This window comes from Dendropsophus ebraccatus, chromosome 1 (genome assembly GCF_027789765.1).
Source record: "Dendropsophus ebraccatus isolate aDenEbr1 chromosome 1, aDenEbr1.pat, whole genome shotgun sequence".
In the NCBI taxonomy this organism is placed as follows: Eukaryota; Metazoa; Chordata; class Amphibia; order Anura; family Hylidae; genus Dendropsophus; species Dendropsophus ebraccatus.
The window spans coordinates 170234942-170260710 of NC_091454.1; the positions used below are offsets into that span (position 1 = coordinate 170234942).

At 42.1% G+C, this 25769-nt stretch overlaps 1 protein-coding gene across 1 annotated transcript in view; it reads right to left on the minus strand.

The window, feature by feature from the left end:
• Positions 1 to 622: 622 nt before the first annotated feature.
• Positions 623 to 25769, minus strand: part of ARNT2 (aryl hydrocarbon receptor nuclear translocator 2) — a 73390-nt gene continuing 48243 nt past the window's right edge. The window contains exons 8-20 of the mRNA XM_069984520.1: positions 24985 to 25050; positions 24343 to 24428; positions 13777 to 13853; positions 12815 to 12949; positions 11448 to 11522; positions 8892 to 9043; positions 7113 to 7185; positions 6900 to 7026; positions 5864 to 5960; positions 4761 to 4896; positions 3159 to 3324; positions 1673 to 1809; positions 623 to 1400 (exon numbers count right to left, since the gene is read on the minus strand). Coding sequence (XP_069840621.1) covers positions 1302 to 1400; positions 1673 to 1809; positions 3159 to 3324; positions 4761 to 4896; positions 5864 to 5960; positions 6900 to 7026; positions 7113 to 7185; positions 8892 to 9043; positions 11448 to 11522; positions 12815 to 12949; positions 13777 to 13853; positions 24343 to 24428; positions 24985 to 25050 — 1426 coding nt within the window. The 3' untranslated portion in view covers positions 623 to 1301. The remainder of the gene's footprint in view (positions 1401 to 1672; positions 1810 to 3158; positions 3325 to 4760; positions 4897 to 5863; positions 5961 to 6899; positions 7027 to 7112; positions 7186 to 8891; positions 9044 to 11447; positions 11523 to 12814; positions 12950 to 13776; positions 13854 to 24342; positions 24429 to 24984; positions 25051 to 25769) is intronic.

Sequence of the window (25769 nt, forward strand, 5' to 3'; positions counted from 1 at the left end):
ATGACCAACAATCTACTTGATCAGCTACAAGGTACAAAGAAAAAGTTTTTACTGCTACTACTCTGGCAATCCTTGCTTGATTTGATGGTTGCAACTATTCTTCTCACCGGAATAGGAATGCAGGGGATCTCACTTGTAGTCAGGCGTTGCACCATGGATAAACAAAAAATATTCCAGCAATCCAATAAAATCCAGTATTTATTGTGTAAAATTCATAAAAATCGTTACAGACAAAAACGCAAGTTCCCTGAAAATGCTTGACGCGTTACGGCTCACTCTGAGCCTTAATCACAGCATATGTAAGCCGAAACGCGTCAACATTTTCAGGAACTTTCGTTTTTAATGCAACGATTTTTATGGATTCTACACAATAAATACCAGATTTTATTGGATTGCTGGAATATTTTTTGTTTATCCTACTTGATCAGTGTTTACATTGGAAAAGGGTCTGCCTCTAATACTGCCCAAATATATGCTGTGTGTTGAAGGAGTCTGTCCTAGATGAAATATTTCTAGTGCAAGTTAGATGAAAGCAAGGGCAACCTATTTTTGTCTGCACTAGTTAAGCACAACACAGGGAAAGTATCTATCTAGAATATAAATCAGTCAACCACACAAGAGCAACAATTGACAAATTCTTGTAACCACCAACAAGGCCAGTGTCACTCTTTAATGAAATGACGTTAGCAAAATACAGCATAGTCAGACTATGCGATATGAGAATTAGTACAGGACATTCAGTAGTACAAAATACACAATGTATACGCTTCACATAACATAACAGCTTGACAGTTAGGTAACCATGTGGCTGGTCATTGTAAAAGCCATATTAGTACTTCCCAGATCACAGTGGAATATGGAGGAGTCTAAGACGAGGGATGAGTACCGCATGGTAGACAGACCCAAATGATGGAAGTATGCACACTATAGCGGAGACAGACAAATGATTCCTAGGTCAGATATAAATTACTGCCGTTACATTCTAGGCTTGTTAATGTGAAGATGATTTTCCAGTTACAAGATGCAACCACTGTAGCAGCCAGTGAGGTTTTCAATGTGTTTTCTGTCTTGCATCTACATTTCGCTGTCAGAGAGGCAGTCTGTAACACAAAAGCATCACAGAGTTGAAGCTTGAGGCAGCAACAGGCTTGTATGGAGCCTTCCAGCTTGTGGTTTTACACACACTGCAGATGTTGCCATTTAATGGAAGCAAGTGCAGAGATAATATTGTCTCTGTTCTTCACTGTCTTACAATACAAAGTTGATACAGGTAACACAAAAAGGAGATCACTCCCACTGGATTATTCAGAAAAAGGTGGAAACATGCCCAGGTCCGCAAAGTCTTCAATGTTGTAGTTACCGGTTCCTTGGGTGGGGTCTCCAGACATAGGTAGCATGTCCTGGGGATACAAGGGATTTCTATCTCAGTTTAGAAAAATCAAATCTTAACATTTTCACCCTAACTTATCATATAACCCTCCTTACATTTCACGTAACAATCCTCCTGCTAAGCCTCAGTATCTGTCAGCAGAAAACAGACTGCAGCTTATGGAATGTGCATATTATAAATTATTCTATAGCCTAATGGTAGACAGATAGAGAGGAAGCAAGGGTTGAGATCACCAATATAGTAGACGAGTCTCATATTGTATACTGAGCAATTCCACCGTACCTGAAACACCTCTGCTTGACCTGGCTGCTGATGGGAGTGTTGGTCATTGCTTTGTTGATTATGATGTTGGCTCTGCCACTGAGACCAGACTTCTGATGCTCGCCCCTGGAACTGGCTACCGCTCTGCCCTGTTTCAGCTGCACAGAATAACAACATGAATACAAGGAATTAGCTATACAAATAAATGGCAGAATATATATAGCATGGCGATTTTTACACTTGTGTTTGTTTTTGTGCATAACTGATAATAAAAATGTTATCACTATTCTATTCCTCTGTGGAGAAATACCAGTCACTACCTGTTATTACAGTAAGGTTTTCATCCATTTTTTTTTATCATTGTAACTTTTTAAGGGTAAGAACATTTGCAGGAAAATCCTAAATTAAAATCTGCATAGAATTTAGTAGCTTTGGAATATGCAGATTTTGCTGACGATCCACAAGTCAGCTGCAGCAAAATCCACCTGTAAACTACATGCTCATTGCAAAAGCCCAATTAAATTAAACTACATGAATATGGGAAATTCAAGCCAGTTCAGTAGAGATTGTGTTACTGTCATTTCTAAAAAAAACTTTTGACATCATGTAGACAGGTCAAAAGTTCTGATTAGTCAGGGTCTCAGTGCTGAGACCCCTTCCACTGTACATACTGTATATAGCCATGTGAATTTTGTAAGTCTATGGAGTCCTGCAATGAGATGGATTGAATGCTGAGTGAGGAAGTGAAGTGCCCTGCCACGCACTTCACTTCTATATCTAGAAGGAAGGAGGGAGCCTCAGCACCAAGACCCAGACCAAAGCAAAGCACTTAAGAGTCGGCATGACATGTCAAAAGTTTTCTGAAAGGACAGTTACACTTTAAACAAACCACTGCACTGTAGTTACCTATTATACATTACCTTATATTGTACCCATAGGAAATTACTTTATGGAAACTTATAGCTGAATGAGCACTGGTCTACGAAGTATAAGCCAAAGATGGCCAGCAGAACTCTAGTGACAGTAAACAGGAAGGGGTGCTATTACATGTGTAGGGCAGTCATGGTTTATAGGAGACAAGTAAGAGATTGCAGGGGTGTTGGACCTCTGTAATCCCCCCGCCCCCTTTTTAAAAAATAAATAAAGCTGTGAGTCGTCATGTGACCCGTGGCTCTATTCATTCTCTGTGCATCCATCGGAAAGAGCCAAGTGCTGAATGCACCCGGCTCTTTGGTGGCTTAACTTATTCACTATTGAGCGGTTGGAAAGAGCCAAGTACAGCATTTGGCTCTTTCCCACAACTCCATAGAGAATGTGCTGACCCACAGCTGTATCCAAAATAAAGGAGCCAATCTGGAGATCAGCGTGAGTAGGAAGGTTGGACCCCCCGCAATCTTTTACTTGCCTTGTGGATAGGGGACAGAATAGTTTTAAGTGGAAGACCTTTTTAAGTAACATAAGGACAAATCACTTTCTGGACTGTATAAAATAAAAAATGTAGACTTACTGAATGCAGCGTTCCTTCCTCCCAGGCCAGAGTAAGCATTTCCACTGGGGGATGATGTGGCAGGACTCGACAGAGGACTATACGTGGATGGGTCTGATGTATATGTGTGACTTGTTCCAATACCAAAGGGAGAAGTTTGAGCTTTTCCAGACTGTGTGGTAATTTGCTGTAAAATAAAAACATAATGATCCTAAAGGGGACACCAAAGGCATTCCTTGCCTAAACATGCCCTATTGTACCATTGGTTTTGATTGTTCACCTGCTACAATTTGTGAATAGAACAGCAAGACGGATATTGATAAGTGGTGGGATTTCTTTCTACAACCCTCCTGGAGTTTTCTCTGCCATGTACACCATCATCCAGCACAGTGTTGTCCTTCACTGCATTGATTTCTATAGCAGGTAATGACACCAGGATACACTAAGGGAAAATGCAATGCTGGAAACCTCAGGGTATCATTATAATTTGGATATTGCTTTGTGTACCCTCAAAACTCTGTGGGATGTGGTAGAAAAAAATCCTGTCCTAGAGAGACCCTCCTTCACAACTACCAGGAATCTACTGCTAACAACCTGGCATATCAGAAGACACCTTCAGAGGTCTCGTAGAGCGCATACCTGAATGAGTCAGAGTAATGTAGGGGATTCTATACAATATTAAGCAAGTGTAATGTTATGGCTGATGAGTGTGTGTCAAAGCAGACCGCTTCCAAATACCTACTGATGTCATATGTTTCCTTACATTTAGGCTAAAATCATCAACACTCATATTTATACCCTTCTATAGATTCCATGTCAACATACTCTAGTTTTATCAAGTTGTCTGGGATCTGTACCCCTGCACATAACACAAGCAAATTTTCAAACAAATATTCACATTTATAATTCACTGTATCAAAATTCCAGAGGGTCAGAAGTTTATATACAAGTTAACTGAGCCTTTAAATCCTGGTAAATTAAAAAAAAACAAAAAAACACAGGAATGCTCAGCCGTGCAAAACTGTCCTGTCTATGGGGAGAACAGGTGGCGGGCGGGAGACATAACTGGCAGCCAAGTGTCCAGGCGTAAGTATTTGCAAGTGAATGGCCACCTTAAGGGCCAGTTCACACAGAGTAAAACTCGCGGAATTCCAGGGCGGAACTCTCCACCACGGAATCCCGCCAGACTCTGTGTCATACTGGCAGTCTATGGGAGGGCTGACATGTCAATTCTTCTACGCGTAGAGAGGAGACGCGAGCCCTCCCATAGACTGCCAGTATGACGCGGAGTCTGCCGCCGAATCCCGACAGTTTTACTCTGTGTGAACTAGCCCTAAGGCTTACTTTCAAGGCCTACATCTTGAGAAACTAAGACTAAGCGAGCACTGAGTGAAAAGTTTTTAAAAATGACAGTAACACTTTAAAGGAGAAGTGTATGGAAACTTATGACTTCACCTGTATCACATTAGCATAGACTAGACTTGTCATACAGACTCTCCTGGCCCTTGTATTGGAATCATGTCACAGATTTTTCAATTTCTAGCAGTAAAAATTCAGAATCAACAAAACTGATACCTGAGCCCCCTTGTGACTATTCATACAGATATCTGGTGGTAAAAATACCTGTCCTTGGAAAGGCGGTCGGCTTCCTGTCCAAACTTGCCCAGCATTAATCTGGCGTGATATCTGGGTTAAGTTCTGTCCTGTGCCTGTTGGAGACTGAATTTCATTCACACCAGTCACATGGACCACTGAAGAGCTGAAATAGTAAAGTGGGGTTCAAAACATGGAGATTTCATTCTACACTGTGAACCATTATAGTGAATCCTAGATGATGGCATATCAGGTTAATCTGTATGGTGACCACTTAATCAATTCAAAGGCCTATCCCCATCTTATAAAGTGATGGTATATTGATTTTATTGGTGGTACCTTCACTGAACAGGTGGATGAATGTGCTGCAGCACTGGTTACACACACATAAAATATATACATTAGTGTATACCATGCTATGTACTACTGCAGCGAGACAGATTGCAGCAAGCCAGGCACTCAGCAAAGATTTTACGCTTGGCTCTCATATTTGTGGGCGGGTTCTTAACACCTAAACCCCATTCAATGAAAACTTTTAACATGTTAAAAGTTTTTCATAATGTCAGGGACACTTTAAAGTTCATATGCGATAAACAACTGAAAATACAGATGGAGGGCTTGTCCTTATATATGAAGGTAAGCAAACTGTTTCCTCCTTTTACTGCAGCACCCACACTCCAAGTCACTTTAAAATGAAAATCTGGAAGATCCATTGAATCTTTCGGCTTAATCTGCCTTAACTGATAGCTTTTAAATATATGTGCAAATAAAAACAATACCACATATTTATTAAAGGCATATGTATTCTAAAGGGTAACATACACCAATGTTACATACAGCATTACATAAAGGAAAGTTCTTATTATGACTCTCATTTCTTCTCATAATTGCTACACAAAGTATAAATTGATTATAATGGGAGGTCAAAGGTTACACTGTAGTGTCACTACATATAAAAGTTGATGTCACTGAAGTGACTGGCATTGAGAGGGGACCATATTTGGTTATGTACATTGTGTGACCACTGTGCATTATTTTTTTGTTGACTTAATCAGTGTAGTCTGGGCCCAATCCTGTATTTATGGGAATGCTGTTCTCAGCACAACAGGCCATAAGGATAGGTATAGACGTACCTGAAGGTCTTGCCACTATGACCAGGTTGAAAGGGGCTTCCTGTTGAGTACAACTGCTGAGTCCCACTACTTGATGCTGACAACATTTTCTTCTCGGCTGAGGAGTGGGAAAGTGGTAACATGTCCATTACAAATCAGTACAAATCTCCACTCTTCACCTTGATCCTAATGTGTTTTAACACTGGGCTTCTAAAGGAATAATTCCCCGACAAGAACCTTATCAGAGACAACTATTTTCACCTGCCCCTACCGGGAAAACTTGTAGCCAGCCAAGATGGAGCCATACAGATAAACAACTTTCCTTGGTTTTCCCAGATTTTACAGTAAAGTTTGCTATATTATGCAGAAACCCTAGAATTCCACAGAACATTTCCAGGACATTCTGAGTACATTACACCTTTCAAGTAAGGTCATCATTATGCCAGTAAAATAAATCTGCCTCAATGGTTACTTTATCAAAGCAGCGCTCAATACATTAAACTCCGCAAATAGTATAAAAATTATTTACAAGCCTCAGACCTCTTGCAGACATCCCCCCCCAAAAAAATTCTATCAGAGACACAGGCCCCTGTTACCTCTGGAACTATGCATTGATGGCGACAAGCAGGCTAGCAGGAGGTACCTTGGATATCTTACATTACATTCCTTCTCCATGAAGACTCAGCATTTGACCCTTTCACTGCATTTACAAACATACATAAATGCTTATTGAAAACACACATAACCAAGATCCCTAGGGCCCCTGAATTATATTGCATGCTCCGAGCTGTCCTGATATGAACTCGATAGGTATCTAAGATCACGTAATCTCCATTTAAGATGTAATGCATTGTTGAAAGTAGGCAGACGGACTCTATTAGGGTCAAGATAAAAAAGATGAACACTGATAGTCCTCTCGGTACTGAGACGTCAGGGGCAAGTGCAAGGAAATATCTTCACGGTCCACAGACAGGCTGCATGCCCAAAAATGATGCTGCAAAAGCAATTGCTTCTAATATCTTGTGATTGGTCCCAAGCGATAAATTGGACAACTTACAGGCTGTAATTCCAGCAAACATCTCGGCAAACCTTGGGTCCCGATCTTGGGAAAATATGGATTCTGGTTTATCAACAACAGATTTCCCCCCTTCGTGGACGTTTCCCGCTAGATTTGGGACAGGCACCTGAAATTAGACAGGGCATGTCAGTGAACACAGGCTGAGTACACAGGGAGAAGATAGGTTGGGAGGCATTTGTGGGAGATACCCACCTGTGACAGGTCATAGGAGGACAGACTGTCCCTTGGATGAACCTCCAGCTCGGCCTGCTGCTGCTGGACCTGCCTGGGAACACAGAAACAGCTGCGGAAATACTGTCGGCTATAACAGTAAAGAAGTTTACAAGACTGAAACAAATAAACGGCATTGCTGCCTTAGCTGTGCCCTCTGTCATACAGTGGAGTGTCCAAAGCACAGATCTTAAAGGGATTTTTCAATTTTATGTAGGCAAAAATTATATATTGAATTATATAAATTTCCAATTCATTTTATTTCCTGAGGATGATAGTTTGCCCTGATTGCCACCACCTGTCATCTATGTCTATGTGGACACAGTCAGGGCAGGTTTTTAGAATAAACTACAAAACATTTATAAAAATAAAAAAAAAGAACCTTAAGGCTATGTTCACACTACGTATATGTCCGGCCGCATATTTTTCGCGGCCAGACATATACGTGTAAAACCCGGCCGGGATTTACACAAGTTGTGGCCGGCTACGTACGGTCCGCAAACTTACACCCGTAAGCTATGTACGCTTCCCGAGCGGCGTATGTAGCGATCTGACAGCGGTATTTTACTTGGATATCTTCAGCTAGCTCCGGACACCCCACAGAACCTTTTGGATCGGCAAATCAAAGTGGAAAAAAGAAGAAATCACCACTCCGTACGGGACCGCATGTTACGCTACGGGCGTAAGTTACAGCATTTCCGTCCCGAAACAATGGTATGGTTCATTTTTTACGGCGCCGCATACGATTGGGGCGTAAGTTCGTACGTAGTGTGAACTGTGCAGCCGTAGATCGTATACTTTCCATTGTACGCAAACTACGTAAATCTCCGGCCGCTCATTCACAGAGCGCGCTACGGCCGGAAACTTACGTAGTGTGAACCTAGCCTAAGGGTGCATTCACACATACAGGATCCACAGCAGATTTGTGTTCAGTTATTTAGATCAAATCTGCTGCGGATCTGCAGTAAAAAATCTGCTGCGATACGGTGTGTGTATGTGTGTGTGTGTGTGTGTGTGTGTGAAGCTACCCTAAAAGAGACCACATCTTGGTATTATCTGAGCTTACTAGAAGGCAAACCATTTGTTAAAATGTACACATGAAGAGTCAACTATAGGTTGAACATACAGGACAATGAGAATGAGTAAAAACAAACTAAACAATATGTAGATGAAACAGAGTCATAAAGCTTGAGTCAGCAAAGTGTGGAGATCTCAACAAAAAAATATTAAGTCTGATTCCAGCCTGACATACGTGTATTAAAATCCCAAACTTCTTTATTGCAAAAATTCAAGCCTCTTGAAAAGTCATCTTAAATTTCAGTGCTTTGTATGAAAGTATGTGGACATTATGGCATTTATTGGTCTCTTTATATACCTTTTATACACACATGGACACTCTATAATTGCTTACAGACTATAGATAACACGTGTGGGGATCACGTTCCATACCTGGCCTTGACTGTATGTGAATATGTGCATTATTGGGACTAGTAAAATATTAAATAGATTGGAGCGCTAAAGCTGTAGTCTAAAGTTCCCCACAAGGCTGTATTTCCAGCACAGACATTTTGTTCCAATATAGTAGTGATGCAGACCCCATTCTGTCTGAATGATATCAAAACGTACAAAGCTAGAACCCTGTACAATGTGAACATTAGGGTTAAAATTTCTTACATACATCTGGAAGTATTAATCCAAACTATAACCTACATTTAAGGAATGTACTTCATCTTAGTAAGGGATGAAGAGCAGACTACTTACTTCACATTGGTATTTGTACAGATAATGTACTCAATCTCATCAGAGTACGGGTTCTGGAAAGTGAAGCTACTGGTGCGAAGAAGCATCCAGTCTCGAGTCTTAGTGTGGAAACGATACATCACTGATAATACCTGTCCCTTCAGCTTCACCACCTAATGGAAGACATGTTACATTATGACAAATGCAGTATTAAAAAAATAACCCAATGGTGTCTATAGCTTCAGGAGCAAGCTGGTACTCCAGGAGTAAGCTGGTGTACATTTATCAGAGAAAGAAGATTAGAAAAGCAAAAGATAGTTGTGTAGGGTCTTGTAAATGATGTTTTGAATATACATAGCCAATGTAAAAGGAAAGGCATTGTACAAAGCAGAGTCAAAATGTAGACATTATCTAGCTATGTTATCTTAAAGGGATTATGCAGTGATTTTTTTTTTTATTTCAAATCAACTGATATCTGAAAGTTAAATAGATTTGTAATTTACTTCTATTAAAAAATCTCCAGTCTTCCCATACTTATTAGCTGCTGTATGTCATGCAGGAAAGGTTGTTTTATTTTCAGTCTGACACAGTGCTCTCTGCTGGCATCTCTGGCCGAGACAGGAACTGTCCAGAGCAGGAGAGGTTTTCTATGGTGATTCATAGAAAACTGAGACAGAGTTCCTGTCTCGGCCAGAGATGTCAGCAGAGAGCACTGTGTCAGACTGAAAATAAAACAACCTTTCCTGCATGACATACAGCAGCTAATAAGTATGGGAAGACTGGAGATTTTTTAATAGAAGTAAATTACAAATCTATATAACTTTCAGTCTTCCCATACTTTTTAGCTGCTGTATGTCATGCAGAAAAAGTTGTTTTATTTTCAGTCTGACACAGTGCTCTCTGCTGACATCTCTGGCCGAGACAGGAACTCTGTCTCAGTTTTCTATGAATCACCATAGAAAACCTCTCCTGCTCTGGACAGTTCCTGTCTCGGCCAGAGATGCCAGCAGAGAGCATTGTGTCTGACATACAGCAGCTGATAAGTATGGGAAGACTTGAGATTTTTTAATAGAAGTTACAAATCTATATAACTTTTTGACACCAGTTGATTTGAAATAAAAAGATTTTTGCTGGACAACCCCTTTAAACAATGCAATGTCAAGATGAACTCAACACAAGTATGGAAAGGAAAGGGAACTTCGTAATTATACATGGCATGGGAAGCTTACTCCATAACTGCCAGTCTGGGTTATAGGCTTGATCACATAAGCAGGGGAGTTCAAATAATCTATACTCTGAATTCAACTGACCACTGCTTTGTTCTTAGAGATATAAGCTGCCACCACAGATGTCTGGCAGCAGCTAACTACTGCGCTGTTCTTTGAGAAAACATGAATTGCTAAGCTGTGCTAAACATGTGTCTGGAGATATCGGGATAGATAGCTGTCAGGTGTGGCAGACGGCTGGTCAAGGTCTATGGCCACCTCAAGGCTATGTTCAAACTGTCAAAATGACAGATGTTTTTATAGGACATTCATCATTTAACAGCAAACAATGGCTGTTAAATGACAGCTGACTTTTAACGGTGTATAAACATAGCCTCAAGAGTTATTCCCATCACCTAAACCAAATGCTTTGCATTAGCAAAGTTGCTTTCTTTTGAAGTTTGGTCCCTTTCTCTCATTGTACTGTTGACAGCGGTAGCCTAGGATCCTGACCACCATTCTCAGCTATGGGGCTCTGGTGTTTGGGAGCTGGTAAGTATCTTTTTACTTATTCTATGTCTCTCTCTGACATCCCACATGTCTCCAGGGCTTGGATTGTCCCTGGAGGCCTGTGTAATGTCAGTTGCAGACACAGCAGAGCCAAACTTATCACTTTTTTTTTTTACTAGAAGTAAATTACAAATCTCTGGCCCTTTCTGGTATTAGTTGATTTGAAAGAAAAAAAATTGGTGAAATACCCATTTAAGGAAAAGTGGCATGGTTAGTGAACCAAATGTAAATCAACTATATCAGTACTTGCATAGTACATGAATATATTCAACCAAACCACAGGCACAAAGGCCTGGGGTGTAAAGACACCCTTTATTGTAAACCTCACCCTAAAGTATCACTTTTATTTAATAACTTAAAAGGCGGTACAGAAGAATGTTAAAAACATAGTTATATGTGACTCATAATAAATCTCAGTAATGGGATCATGTCCAAATCCCAAATATCCAACTATTGGTATATTTGCCAAGGCTGCAACTCCTGGTCTAAACAGTCGCACATATAACTACTATTTAAAATGTGTCACTAAAGTTATTAAATAAAGGTTATATTTTAGGGTGAGATTTACAATAAAGATGGTCTTTACACCCCAGGCCTTTGTACCTGTGGGTTTGGTTGAATATACTGTAAAGTGGGTACTCCTGGCCAAAATTATTGAGAGTAGTGAGAATCATAGTACATGAAAACTGGCTTATTTTCCTATCAGTTTGGGCACATGTCACTAAGAAAAGGTTCATTGATATCTGTTTGAAAGCTTTTTATTACAATTGCATTACTTTAACAGTCCATCAACATCATGTACCTGCTGAAAACTCTCTCTGAGATGACTCTGGTCTTCAGGATGGCAGAACTCAATAATGTCCTTTCCCAGGAGATCCTAGACAGACAGGAAACAGTTGTATTTTACTACATCTAAGTAAATATATAGCTCTACAATTTCTGCTAAATACTGATTCAATGCTATAACAATTCTGCTGAGGCATCAAAAAATGTACAAATTTTGATCACCGTTAGATGAAGAAGATATGCCTATATACTATATAATTTGCCTGTTACTTCAGTCATCTGTAATGCCTTTTCTTCGACATTCCTTATGAGCTGCGTCCTATTCAGGACTTCTTGTTTACCATTTGCAACTTCTCAATAATAGGTTTTAACACAAAAAGAAACAACAAAAAAAAAAAGCAAAAAACTTAGATTGAAGCAAATCTGTACCGCCAGACAGTCCCCCCAAGCCGCCAGTACCATTTTTTCATCTTCCAACCTGCTGATATATCCCTAGTGCACAGGAGATGCAGAGAAAGAAGGTATTTCTCTTACCTGTCTCCTCAGAGCCATTCTGGTGCAGTTAGTAGTGTGCTACAAGGTCTAATGAGACTGTTAAGAGCACTGGAGCAACCGTTAGGAGCATTGCCCGTCCCCATAGTGCTGATCTGGCCTACCCCATTGTTTATAATTAGAGAGGACGTATTGGGGCTCTGGGGGTGGGCAGTGCTCCTAATGGTCTCACTGGACCAAGAAGCAAACTACTAACTGCATCGGAACAGTGCTAAGGAGGAAGGTAAGAGACATACCTTCAGCATCTCCTGTGCAGTAGGGACATTCTTCCCCTTTAAGGGATTTCCGGCTCTTGGGGTCAGTATTCGCGTTAAAAACAACTTTTATTCTGCATCTGTGCCCTGGACCTGCAGCGCCTCTCTCTTTGTCAGCACACCCTTGGACTGGATCTTCATTATCGGCACACCCTTGGGCTGGATCTTCAGCAGGTCGAAGCTGAAGATCTAGTCAAAGATAGTCTGGGAGAGAGGCGCTGCAGGCCTAGGGTGCAGATGCTCTGGGCCCAGCCTCATTGACACCACACCACGTTGCCATAATAAAAGTTGTTTTTACCCCGAATACCAGTCTCAGGAGATAGGCAGACCCCAGGACTGGACATGCCTTGATAAAGTCGATAGGTGGTACAGATTTGCTTTAAGGGTATGTTCACACATCGATAATTATTTGTGTCTATTAACTATCAAAAGATGGCAGTCTTTAGATGTCACAGAACAAAAGTTGTGTGAGCATAGCCCAAGTGTGAGATAATCCATTACAGTAAAAAACCTGACCCACAATACAATATATCTCAATTTAGGGACATCACAGCTGGTAACCAGACTCACTGCTAACCTGTGGTTGGTACCCAATCACACTGATACACCGAGGGTCCACAAACGTGATGATTCCATCCGTGCTGTGTCGTGATAAGAACTCGGTGGGAAGGGACATTCCATTCATATCCAGACTCCCGGGAGAACTTGTAACCTGAAAAAGGAAGTACAGTGGTACCTTGGTTTAAGAGTAACTTGGTTTAAGAGTGTTTTGGTTTAAGAGCTCACAGTTTTTCAAAATTGTGATTTGGTTTAAGAGCATTGCTTTGGTTTAAGAGCTCCCTGTACTTGGTGGGAGCGCAAGTGGGGGAGGAGGAGTCTGCATAGCATGGTCTACAGCAAAGCTTCTCAAACTTTTTCTACTGGAGCCTCACCCAACAGACCAAGGCAATGCCTGGGCCTCACCAGACTGACCAAAAGGGTGCCTGGGCCTCACTATGTGTGGTAAAAGTCCATTTAAAAGCTGAAAATAATGCTAGAGCTACCATTTACCCCTTTCCCAAGCTCTATATACTAAGAAAGCAAGTACAAAATAAATTAATAATGTTGTTAAAATGGAGATTTTTGCAAACAGCAAAAAGACTGGGCAGATCATAGTAACTTTTGTGAAAATTGGCTCCTCAGCTGGGGCTCACCTACAAATAGGGGGCGCCTCACTTTCTTCAATAGGCAATGTATGGGGCCCAGGGTTCTATGCACTGTGTACCGCGGCTTTGGCAAACAGCTTATCAGCAATTGATAGCTTTGTCCTGTAAATAGGCCATCAATTATTTTTATAATTATAAGTGAGACAAACACTCCTCAGGTCCTCCAGCTGTGTTAAGTATTACAATTCAGCTCCATTCACTTAAATAGAACTCAGCTGCAAAACCCCACCCAAACTGAGGACAAGACAGCTGCTGTTTCTGGAAGTTGCCATAAATCTAAGCATGGATGACCCCTTTACATGTCCACTTGTGCTAGTAATATCAGCATTCTGACCTGCAGTCGTCCTATAGCAACAAGGCAATATTTGCTTCCTTGTCCAACCTCGGCATCTTCTTCAGGGATAGTCATACCTGTAACAAATGAACTGTCTAAATTAACAATATAGTCCAAAAGCGGCTGAAATTCCCCCAAAAAACACAAATAGTATTCACAATAACGGTGTTCCTATTAACACGCCATTGTGCCCGGCTGGCCTGCATATGACGTGATATATGTGCGTATAAAAACTGTTTTGAGTTAGTCTCCGTTAAAATGCTTTGTCGCTAAAATTAGCTTAAAAAGGAATGTGCTTGCATGTGGAGTAGGTGTATTACACACTCATACACCCACAATCACATTTATAGCATCAGTCCCGGGTATAGCACATAACGTCTTGATCAACCTTAATAGAAAACAATGCAGGATTAACGTGTCACAATAGTAATGCGTCATGGTAGAACCTAGTAGGAGTTAATGCACGCTCTGGTTCGGACACATGAGAAGCTGCTGTCCCTAGTTCCACTGTTCAGCAGACACACAGCTCAAGAATGTTGTTTACTGGTAGCAAATCCGAGGCGATGGAGCACATTTGTGTCTCATTAGAGGTATTTTTATCACATGCAATTCTGTACTGCTTGGAGCCATCCAAACTTCCTGTTATGTATTTGGAAAAAATGCGGCTTTTCTTCTGCAGAGCTGGGTTCAGCATTTTTCCAAGTTCATTTCACAAGTTAAGTGGTGACGGCACAAAAGTCAGTCATCCAGAGCCCACTTTGGTTATTAGGCTTGAGGATTAACCAATACGAAACAACGGGACTACAAGTTACAGCGTCACTACTTCTTCTACCTACAGGGAACTTACTGGGATCTCCCAGATTGCACAAAGCTGGCATATGGTTAAACATAGCTTCAAAGGAACTCTTCTTTGTATACATACTCTAACTGAACCATATGGGATACATGGTTGTAAGCTGTGGCCGGATCCTTTATGTCATATACATAGTTTACAAGTGATTTAAAGAGAAATATTTGAACGCCTCATTCATAGGGCATGTAGGAGCAGAAATACTGTCCATAGCAATCTATTCCGATCTTGAGGTGGACTGCTATCTGGGACATCTGTATTCTTTATGAGTACTATATGAATTGCAATAAGCTTGTTACTGAAAAACAAAATCACTAGTAGAGAAAAAGTGCATTGTTCTATCAAGTTGTTAATGTTTATATTTATCTGTATAGCTTTCTTCTTCAACCAGTTGCTGCTGTTATAGCTCTTCCATGGGTTGTGACTTACTTTCCATTGTCTCTTGAACAGTCAATCTTCTCATGCATATGGCCATATTATGTTTTGGTACAATCTAAACAGAACAGACATCAATGGGGATGCAGGAGCTGAGACCCCTGGCAATCGCTAGAACAGAGGGGCAGACGTGCTCAGCAGCACATGTTCTGCCCTTCAAGTCACTTCAAGAACTTCCAGCAATTCTGTCTACCGGACGTTCCATAGGCTTCCATTAAAATTCTGTTGACTGCTAGTTTAGCAGTTTGAAGCGAAGACGAAGGGGCAAAGTGTGTGCTGCTGAGCGCATGTGCCCCTTAGTCCTAACAATCATTGGGGGGCTCAGCACGCGGACCCCACCGATACTCATTTCTGACATGTCGCTAGATGCAGTATTTATTCAAAGCATAAGGACAAGGATTTGATCATTTAATCCTTTCAGAATGACATATTTTCCACATAGAGGCACCCATGTATCCACAAACAACTATTTTGTGTACTTAATAGGGAACAGTTATAGTCTTCCTCGATAAGATGAGAGCAGGAGGCGCAGTGTACGCCAGGAGCACGTCGACCCAATCTATAACAAATCTTTTTTTCCCCCTCTTCTTATTGTAACCAAATGTTTGAAGCCGTAGAGGCTACAGGGGTTTAGAAATGGAAAATGCTTCACCTAGTGAACTATAAATTAGGTTTTATAATAATTCACCTCAGGTTCTCTGGTACTGATGCATGAAACAGGCAGGCGAGACTATAGAAGATATGTGAAGCAGGAATGGACTGATACTCCTGATAATCGCAACAGGGTCTGCGTTCTTCTGTAGATAATACTAAGCTGTTCTTCTAAACATGATAAAGTGCACCTAGCAATCACAAAGGCTACCAAAGAATAATGGCGCCAACATATTCCACTGTGCTGTACAGTCAAACATCTGTTCGTTCTGGCAGTGCATGTCCCTAAAGGTCCCCATACACCTTAGATTTCAGTTACTGAAGGTGTATGGCCACCTTAAGGAGACATACAAATTGGCATATGGAGTCTTACAAGCCATGCAATACTCCATATGTGAAGCAGCTCCATGAAGAAAAGAGCTTGTTCCACAACGCCAACTACTGGAGGCAGCTTCTCTACAAATCAATGTTCAACCCTTAAAGGGTACCTCCAGTGTTATTTTAAAACATGTTTGTTCAGCACTTTGCATAATAGTCATTTCTCTAATGTAAATCTACTTTAAATTTGGAGCCGGACTAGTAATGGAGCGAATTCCTGCCGAATCTAACTATAGCGTAAAAGGCACAGCTTCTTGCTGCATCTGCAAAGCTCCCGCCTCCATGCAGCATGATGCAAGTCGATGTCGCTGGCTCTCACATTTATAAGGTATAGCTATATTTGTCAGGGTTTAGGGAGAATTCAAAATAGAATTACAATAGAGCAAAAACTATGGTGCAATTTTCGTAAAAGTACACTTACCTCTGGATTAAGCAGTATGGTATTAGATAGTAAGCCAGAATCTCTCCCAGAAGGGAAACTTACCCACTCGGAAAACTTTATCACCAGCCAGTCAGCACCCAGCTTTGACAAGCAACAGGTGTCTGACTTTCCCTTCTGGGAAAGATTCTGGCTCATCAAATAATCCCCTATAACATTTGGGTTCTCACACATTAGGGAAGCTACCTCCTATAGGTGACAATGTAGAGCTAATGTTTTTCCTGGAGGAGAGCCACCTTGCTTACATCATGCAGTATGCACAGAAACCAGTGTACTTGGAGGTAACACACGGGGAGCAGTGGCGGTCTTTGGCACCAAGCACCCCAAGCGATCGCTTGGGGCCCCCAACATCCAGGGGGGCCCCCACGCCCCGCTCTTGTGCTCAAGACCGCTGGACAGGGCCGGTGCCCCGCTCGCTGCTGCCATCTGAACTGTAACTATGAGCACTCATAATGAGCGCTCATAGTTACATGCAGCAGCACTGACAGGGTGGGAGACATTGGCCCCCTTCCTGTCAGTCACTCTTGTGGCCGCAGGAAGGGTTTTCCCTGCGGTCACAAGTGGCAGCTTTGTCCTTGTGGTGTCGGCGCTCCAGTGACATCACTGGAGCATCGGCGCCAGAACAAGGGGAGCGCGGCCTCTTGTGATCGCAGGTAAAACCCTTCTTGTGGCCACAAGAGTGAAGAGAAGAGGAGACGACCGGACCCAGGTGAGTATAAGTGTTTGTTTTATTGTGTTATATACTATATGGGAGGGGGAGCACACAGGGGTCTGTTTAACTGGGGGAGCGCACATCAGGGGTCTATATAAATGGGGGGAGCACACAGGGGGGCTATATAACAGGGGGAGCACACAGGGGGGCTATAGACTGCTGGGGCTTCACAGAGGGGTCTATATACTACTGGGGGCAGCACACAGGGGGTCTATATACTACTTGGGGCAGCAGAATGGGGTCTATATACAACTTGGAGAGCACACAGGAGGTCTATATCCAAGTGGGGGAGCACACAAGGGTCTATATACTACTGGTGGGGCACACAGGGGGTCTATATACTACTGGGGGAATGTACAGGGGGTCTATATACTACTTGTGAGGCACACAGGTGGTCTATATATAACTGGGGGAGCACACAGAGGTCTGTATACTACTGGGGCAGCACACAAGGGGTCTATATAATACTGGTGGGGCATACAGGGGGTCTATATACTACTGAAGGAACCACACAGGGGGTTTATATACTACTGGAGGAGCACACATGGGTCTATATCCAAGTGGGGGAGCACACAGGAGGTCTATATCCAAGTGGGGGAGCACACAGGGGGGCTAAATACACCTGAGGGAGCACACAGGAGGCCTATATACTAGCGGGGGAGCACACAGGGGGCCTTTATACTAGTGGGGAGCACGCAGGGGGTATATACAACTGGGGGCAGCACACAGGGGGTCTATATACAACTGGGGCAGCACACAGGAAGTCTATATACTTCTGGGGGAGCACACGGGGGGCTATATATAACTGGGGGAACACACAGGGGTCTATATACTACTGGGGGAAGCAAACAAGGGGTATATACTACTGGGGGCAGGACACAAGGGGTATATATTACTGGCGGTAGCGCACAAGGGGTATATACTACTGGGGGCAACACACAGCGGTCTATTGTTTTGGAACGCATGTCGAGGGGGGGGGGGGGGCAGACATAACTTTGCTTGGGGCCCCAGAAATGCCAAGACCGCCCCTGACGGGGAGAACGTACCAACTCCATGCAGATGTTGTAGTGGTCAGATCCAGAACCCTCACACATGTTAAAAGCTGACAACCCACAGAAACATACATGGCCATGAAGAATATTTGCAGCTCTGTATATAAAGTGCACTTTTATAAGCTGTACATTTTAGGTTTAGGAGCTCTTTTAGCTTGATCATTTGAAACCTCTGTGATAAAGAACAGAGATATAAGTGGTATGTGATTAAGCCATTGACAATGTTCCTTTTGTCACAGGCATACAATGGGACATATACTCAGACCTATAAAGAGTTAACAGAAGTCATGTTAGTCCGCCATGGCTTTGTTGTGCATGCCAGCTGTGATTCCAGTTACACTCTCCTTTTATGGGACTTTCTTCATGCTACTGCCGAATAAATCCAGGACACTCAGAGAGCAGTCTAGAAGAGAAAGTCTTGGCAGGACAGCCGCTGCTCGGAATCTGGGATCTAACACAACGGAAAATCTGCAGCTCTCCGCCTGGCGCATGCTGCTTGGCCAGGGAGCCAGATATGAATGTTTATTGGAGGACAGAGATGAACACAATATAAAGGGACATATTTAGAAGTTATAGGAAACCAAAAACTGGTATTTAAAGTGTTCTCCAGCTAAAAGTCGGTTGGAAACATTAAAATTTTTCAGTCACAGACAACAATTGTCTCACCTTTCTGGATCTATGTGGCCCAAATACCTAGTCACAGTCCACCAAGTGCAGCGAGGGAAACTTTACACAGTATGTTTCCCCAAAACTGTAGTTTTAAAAGTGATAGTCCATTTATTGCTAATATAAGCCACAGACCATTTATGTATTCTGTGGGATTCCTTACAAACCTACCAGAAAAAATATTGCAGCATGGTCCATCAGATTTTGTATGTACAGAGGTCCCCCTCCCTATAAGCATTAGCTATAAGAGATTCTCTCTGTACATACGGAGACCAAAGAAGCCTGCTTTGCCCTGCAGCTGTGCACTTCTCCATGCACATGGCTCTGCCGCCTGTAAGGCATTTGTACTGGTGGGCTCATTTACAAGTTATTTTAAACACAACATTTTCCACTTTGAAATTTCAAGGTAAAATACAATATACAAACATGGCTCTACTGTATATAAAGCTCTAAAATATGGCTTTTCAATCCTCTTAGGCCTCATCGGCCATACCATGGTGATGTCTAGGCCTCACTACTGGTGGTAGCCCATGCCAAAATATTTTATTATTATTATTTATCTTAAATATGTGTCTCCTGAATTCTGCATATTATTGGAATTAAATTACATGAATCTGTTGCTTTATTTTTATATCCATTGGAATAATAAATGTGAACCTCTTATGATTTCAAAAAGTCCCTAAAACTTAGCCTATTTCTTGTTGCAAAGAATAAATGTCCATACTATGTGTGGTTATGTACAGAATTGATAACTACTGCCCTTGTGTGTAATCTGGGATATTGGTAAAGAGCCTGAATGGAAAAATTACTAAGCTAATTTTCAGAATAAGAGATCAGTTAGTGTTAGTTAGTGACCTCTGTCCTTGACATTGAGGAATTTAATTTGCTTACATTTGCCTGAATTGTTTCCATCCTACAGTTTTTACATTTCTTCATGATAAAGCCGAGCCTGCGCCATTAGGGGGTCTTACTCCGTATGACCTCACATCAGTGGGATTGTTCCGATCTGAACACACAAACAATGTAAAATAAGTGATCCTTTGCGTGTGCTGGAACGCCGAATTCCCACCTGCCATGCATTAGAGAAGGGGCTGCTGGCTGCAGGCTAAACAATGCTATATATAGGGTTTCTGAGCAAAATCTCTTTTCCCACAGGACAAAACAGCGTACGCCATACCTCAGGAATTTCTACAGGTTATTGAGGGGCAATGCTAACTTGATCACTAGCAGGAAGAAAGAACCCAAAAACCTGTTTACATACATAGAAAAACCTGCATTTTTACTATGTTTCTATAAATACACACACATATATATATTTATAGAGGTAATATTATTTGCCATTGATACCAGGATGTATTCTCTGAGCTTTTTCACTAGAATGAATGTACTGTAAACCTACTGTCAGTTTGTATAAAGCTCCACATACTTCTATTCCCCAGTTGTCCTGCCTGCTATGATGTCCTATGCTCAGATCAATAGGCCACATGCATACGCGATGCACATGCAACAGATTAGCTGCAAATTTACCAAGCAAAATGGTCACCACAATCCACCACTAAGGTACTGTACACTGCATGTACATGGGGTTTTACAAAACTTTATACACAATACTGTATGTCGATTGCATACTGCAGATTTTCAAGTGTGCCACATTATCTGCTTCACAATTTGCATGCAACATTTATATTTTTACATTTAAGCCAAACTCTCTGTGTGTACACTGCTTCTCAATGCACGCTTTTTACAGCATCAGCATCAGGACTGGAGATTAAAGACGTGTTATCTTACTAGGTAGACTGACATGTGGTGTAGTTTAATGTCATAAACAAATTGCCTGCAAAATCCTGATGCAGATCCTGATGTGGATTTGCTAGAGACGTGCTCCAGATTTTACGCTTAGCAATGCAAAGGATGAAATATAGAGCAATCCGTGGCAAAATCAGCATGTTAGACATGTCGATTTCGATTTTGCCTGGTGCAAAATTACACCATAAAGCACCTATTAAACAGACCGATCAGCAGAAACAAGTTAGCGCCAACCTGTTAGATCAGTGCTCACTTGCTCCTTGTTACATGCTCGCTGCCGGCGCTGTTACATGCAGGTAAGTGCGGGGGGGGGGGGGGGGGGGGGGGGGTTCTTCGTGGTGCTGCAGTAGGGGCATGTCGACTGATCATTGCCTTTCAACAGTAGCTATTACACCTAGCGATTATTGGCCTTAACGGACAAAAATTGGTCGAATTTAGCCAATGATCGCTTAGTGTAATAGTGCTTTAAAGGATAACTCCAATGAAAAACTTTTTCCCAGTAATTGAAGCACATTACAAAGTTATATAACTGTGTAATATGGTTCAATCACCTATCTGCCTCCCTTCCCTGTCTTTTCCCCCCTCCACCCCCCACCAGGAAGTGTACTAAACTTACACAGACCTAATTACTGTTGTCACCAGTTTCTTCTCTTACCTCCCTCTTGTGACGATGAGTCATCAGCAGGAGGGCTGCTTTAGCTCCTGTTACACCAGCCTCCCCCTCCCCTGCCTTGTCAGGTGACTCTGCTTGCTCAGCTCCGATTGGCTGAGCAACTGCAAGTCATGTCACTTGCTTATCTTCTCTCGTTACAGACTCCCAGCACATAGGCAGCCCCCCCCTCCCCTCATACTCTCTCCTGCTGCCGAGTGGACTCAGTGAGTGAAAGAGTCCTGTCACTTGTTTATCTTCCCTCCTTGACAGACCCCCGTCTTATCTCTCCTGCTGCCCTGACCTAATTAGGGACGGCCATTGTGCAGATGTCACTTTGCTATGTACACTACATTGCAAAGTGAAAGTATGTGTGTGCAGCTTCAGTGCAGGGGCTGACAACCTGTGTGATTATACAGCAGCCTGATGGAAGAGAGAGAGAGGGGGTCATGTTTAGTGTATGATGGGAGTTGAAGTGAATGGAGGGGCAGGCACTTGCAATGTCACAGCAGCCAAAGTGCATCATGGGACCAGGAAGTAAGGAAGAAATGAACACCAAGACTAGAGATCAGGCGGTATGCAGGCGGTGGGAAATTCAAACAGTAACAGCTCAGGAGGGATGATAAGTATATAAACTATGTTTCTGATTGTTTTTTGTTTTTTTTTTGTTTTTTTTTCTTAGCACAGGAGTTGTCCTTTAAAGGTGGTATTACACCAACTGATTATAGGCCTTATTTGGTTGATTATCTGCCACTCTGTACAATACGTACAGAGTGCACATAAAAGTAACAGGTTTCCTGAATTGGGCACTAATTTCCCATGGAATTCAATATAACTCAATGGGAAATGAATATGGACATAAAATAGTTGAAGCATGACACAAGTGGTTTACTTCTCAGAATACAGCTACAAACATACTAGGTGATTACAGTATGAGAGTCGTAAATGGTACTCCTGCCCAGCAACATAGGGGATACGTCACTGCATAACAAGGCAGAATGACCATGTAAGTGATCTGTAAGAGCTGTAAAGTGTTTAATATTTTTAATGTTGAATAGAGGTTTTTAATGTGATTTTAGGGTAAATGACCTGTAATGATCTGACTGGTTGATAAGCCAGGGTTCAGATTTCCTATTCTAAAGATACAGGAACATGTGGTTCTACTACAAATGAACAATCAATCGTCTTGGAACAACCTGCAGAAAATAATCAGTGTGTTGAATACAGCCCTAATTCCAATATCACAGCACGGTAATGGATGATACACAATCCAGGCGTAAAACACATTCCTTACAAAGTGTTGCAAGTCCCTGTGGTCCTGCAAGCATTAAAATGGATGCCCATTGACAAGTCAAGTCCTTTTTCACTTTCACACTTCCTGGGTTCCTAACACATGACCCTGGTTATAATGGAAAGCTGAGGTCCCGGTCTGACAGGGTTTGGCAGACACATCAGCATCTTTGATTTTCCTATGAGAATCTCAACTGCTGGATCTTTTTTCAGAAACAGAAAGTCCCATTTCTATTTGGAACAAGCCATTCTGATCCACCAAATGCACCAACACTTGTAATGTTAAACATTACCCTTTTATAAGAAAAATGCATCATAAAGCTCGGCACTTCCCGTATGTGTCCCAGCTTCCAGAAATATTATGAACTTCCATTGTTTTCTCTGCTCTAGTTAATACTAACAACCCTAAAATAATGTTTTCTCTGGTCTGGTTCATACGGTGTAGCTCAGAACACATGGGTCTGAACTTCTCACCCTGGAGACAGTGATAAAGCGTAGTTTCTCATTCCACAGATTGCAGTTACAGATGCGGTATTGCTTATTCATGACAAGTCCATATGCCCTATTAGAAGTAAAAGCAGGTTTGGACGGCACTCAGGGCTGGGGGTGCCCCACAGGGTACAGTCTATGCCTATGCAAAGAAATTTTTCCGGCACTCACCCCATCTTCCGCAAACGGATTTATTTATGTACAAATACACACGGTGAATACAGCACACTATACAGGACGCGTTTCGGCTCTCTTGCCTTTCTCAACTAGACTAGTTGAGAAAGGCAAGAGAGCCGAAACGCGTCCTGTATAGCGTGCTGTATTCACCGTGTGTATTTGTACATAAATAAATCCGTTTGGAGAAGATCAGGTGAGTGCCGGAAAAATTTCTTTGCATATGCCCTATTAGAGACATTGTAGAGAAGATCCCCTTAACCTGGGACAGCATAAAGGGCCACTCTCTCCATGTATGACTGCTATGTAATATTATATGATGATCATCATGGTTGCTGGGAGGGGAATCTCGGATGATCAGCACTGCATTACTCTTCCATGTGTATGCCCTATTAGAGACATTGTAGAGAAGAGCCCCTTAACCTGGGACAGCATGAAGGGCCACTCTCTCCATGTAGGACTCTCTGTATGACTGCTATGTAATATTATATGATGATCATACCAAAGCCACACTACAGCCTGTAGTATGAGGACATGAGCAGGGGGAGTAAGTCCTCCCAGCAATGCCATCATTCAATAAAAGTAATAAGTCTTTTCTTAAAACATAGGGGGGCAGCACGGTGGCTCAGTGGTTAGCACTATAGCCCTGCAGCGCTGGAGTCCTGGGTTTAAATCTCACCAAGGGCCACATCTGCAAAAAGTTTGTATGTTCTCTCCATGTTTGCGTGGGTTTTCTCCTACACCCAAAGAAACATACAGATAGGTGAAGCGCTGCGGAATCTGTGTGCGCTATACAAATAAACAATTAATATTATTATAAACTATAAATAATCATTGAATTAAGACAAAACCCCACCACATATAGCTGGATGTTTTAACTTAGGTAAGGATTATTTACAGATCTCTGTCCTAAAGTCAGAGTCTTGTTTTTGCCAGTTCCTGAAATATCCCCTAATGCTATCACAAATTCCTTACCAGCTGGAGGCCAGGCCTTTATGTATCCAGTACAGTGAACAACAGAGTACTGAGCCTCTCCTTCTTTCACTGGTCCAAGACCGTTCCTGCAAGAAACAAATTGCTCTGTTGTAGGGGATGAAACCATTTAGAAAAAATATAGAGGGAGATTTATCTAACTGGTGTAAAGTAGAATTGTCTTAGTTGCCCCTAGCAACAAATAATATTCTACCTTTCATTCCTCACACATTCTTTGAAAAAGGAAAGGTGGAATCTGATTGGTTGATAGGGGCAACTAAGACAATTCTACTTTACACCAATTTGATAGATCTCCCCTATAGTGTGCACATAAGATTTAGGTGTCCCTAGCATGTAATAAAACTTTTAACACATCTCTGTGACATGTCACACATTTTGTTCGGACATGATTTGAGTGTTCAGACCCACACCAATCATTAGAATTAGTGGAGAGAAGCACACCACTGTGTGACTCACTCCATTGTGCACAGTGACTTTTCCTTGTTCATTCTAATGATCTATGAGGGTCAGATCCCATGCGATCAAAACTTTTGACATGTCAAAAAGTTTTGTTAAATGAAAGGATTACTTTCAGAGGCAACAAAAAGGATAATATTACTATTAATAGAGTCATGCACTTCTTACCTATATCTCTTTCGCATTGTGCTGATTCTGTTCAGAGGCAGATGATCCAGCGGTGCATTACCACACCTACAGTACAGACAATGGCTCTGTTACTATACAGACAGATAAAGATGATGTTTGAAACTTGGTTGCCATTGGTTACACTAAATCTCAAAACATCATGAAAGTTTTTGCGCTATGCATATGCTTTATATCAATAACTTACACCCAGGTGACTGTAGCTATATGGGATTCCAGTACGCTAAGACGGGACTTACACATTAGAAACTGGTGTAAGAAAAATGCAGAAAAACCTTCCAAACAGCCCACTGTGACTGCCAAGCACAGTCATTTAACCCCTTAACGACATCGGGCGTAAGTATACACCCCCGCAGGGTGGGCTTTAACGCAAACGGGCGTATACTTACGCCCGATGTTTCCCCCGTCGCTGTGTGTTCACACACAGCGGTCGGGGAAGATAGCCTGCTATAATGTATAGCAGGCCATCTCTGTTCGTCGGCACGGGGGGGTGATTAACCCCTCCCGTGCCGACGATCGCTGCTATATGCTGATCAATACAGATCAGCATATAGCAGCTAAAAACAGCTTTCCGGGTCATCAGTGACCTGGAAAGCAATGGCGATTGGTGCTGTCCGAGATAGCACCAATCGCCATTAGTGTACTGGGGAAAGATGGCGCCGATGCCACCCCCACGATCGCCGTGATAAGCCGGCCAGTACCGTCCGACCCATCATGGCGATCAAACTGTAAAAAAACAGTTTTGTCGGATTCTGCACCCCTCAGCT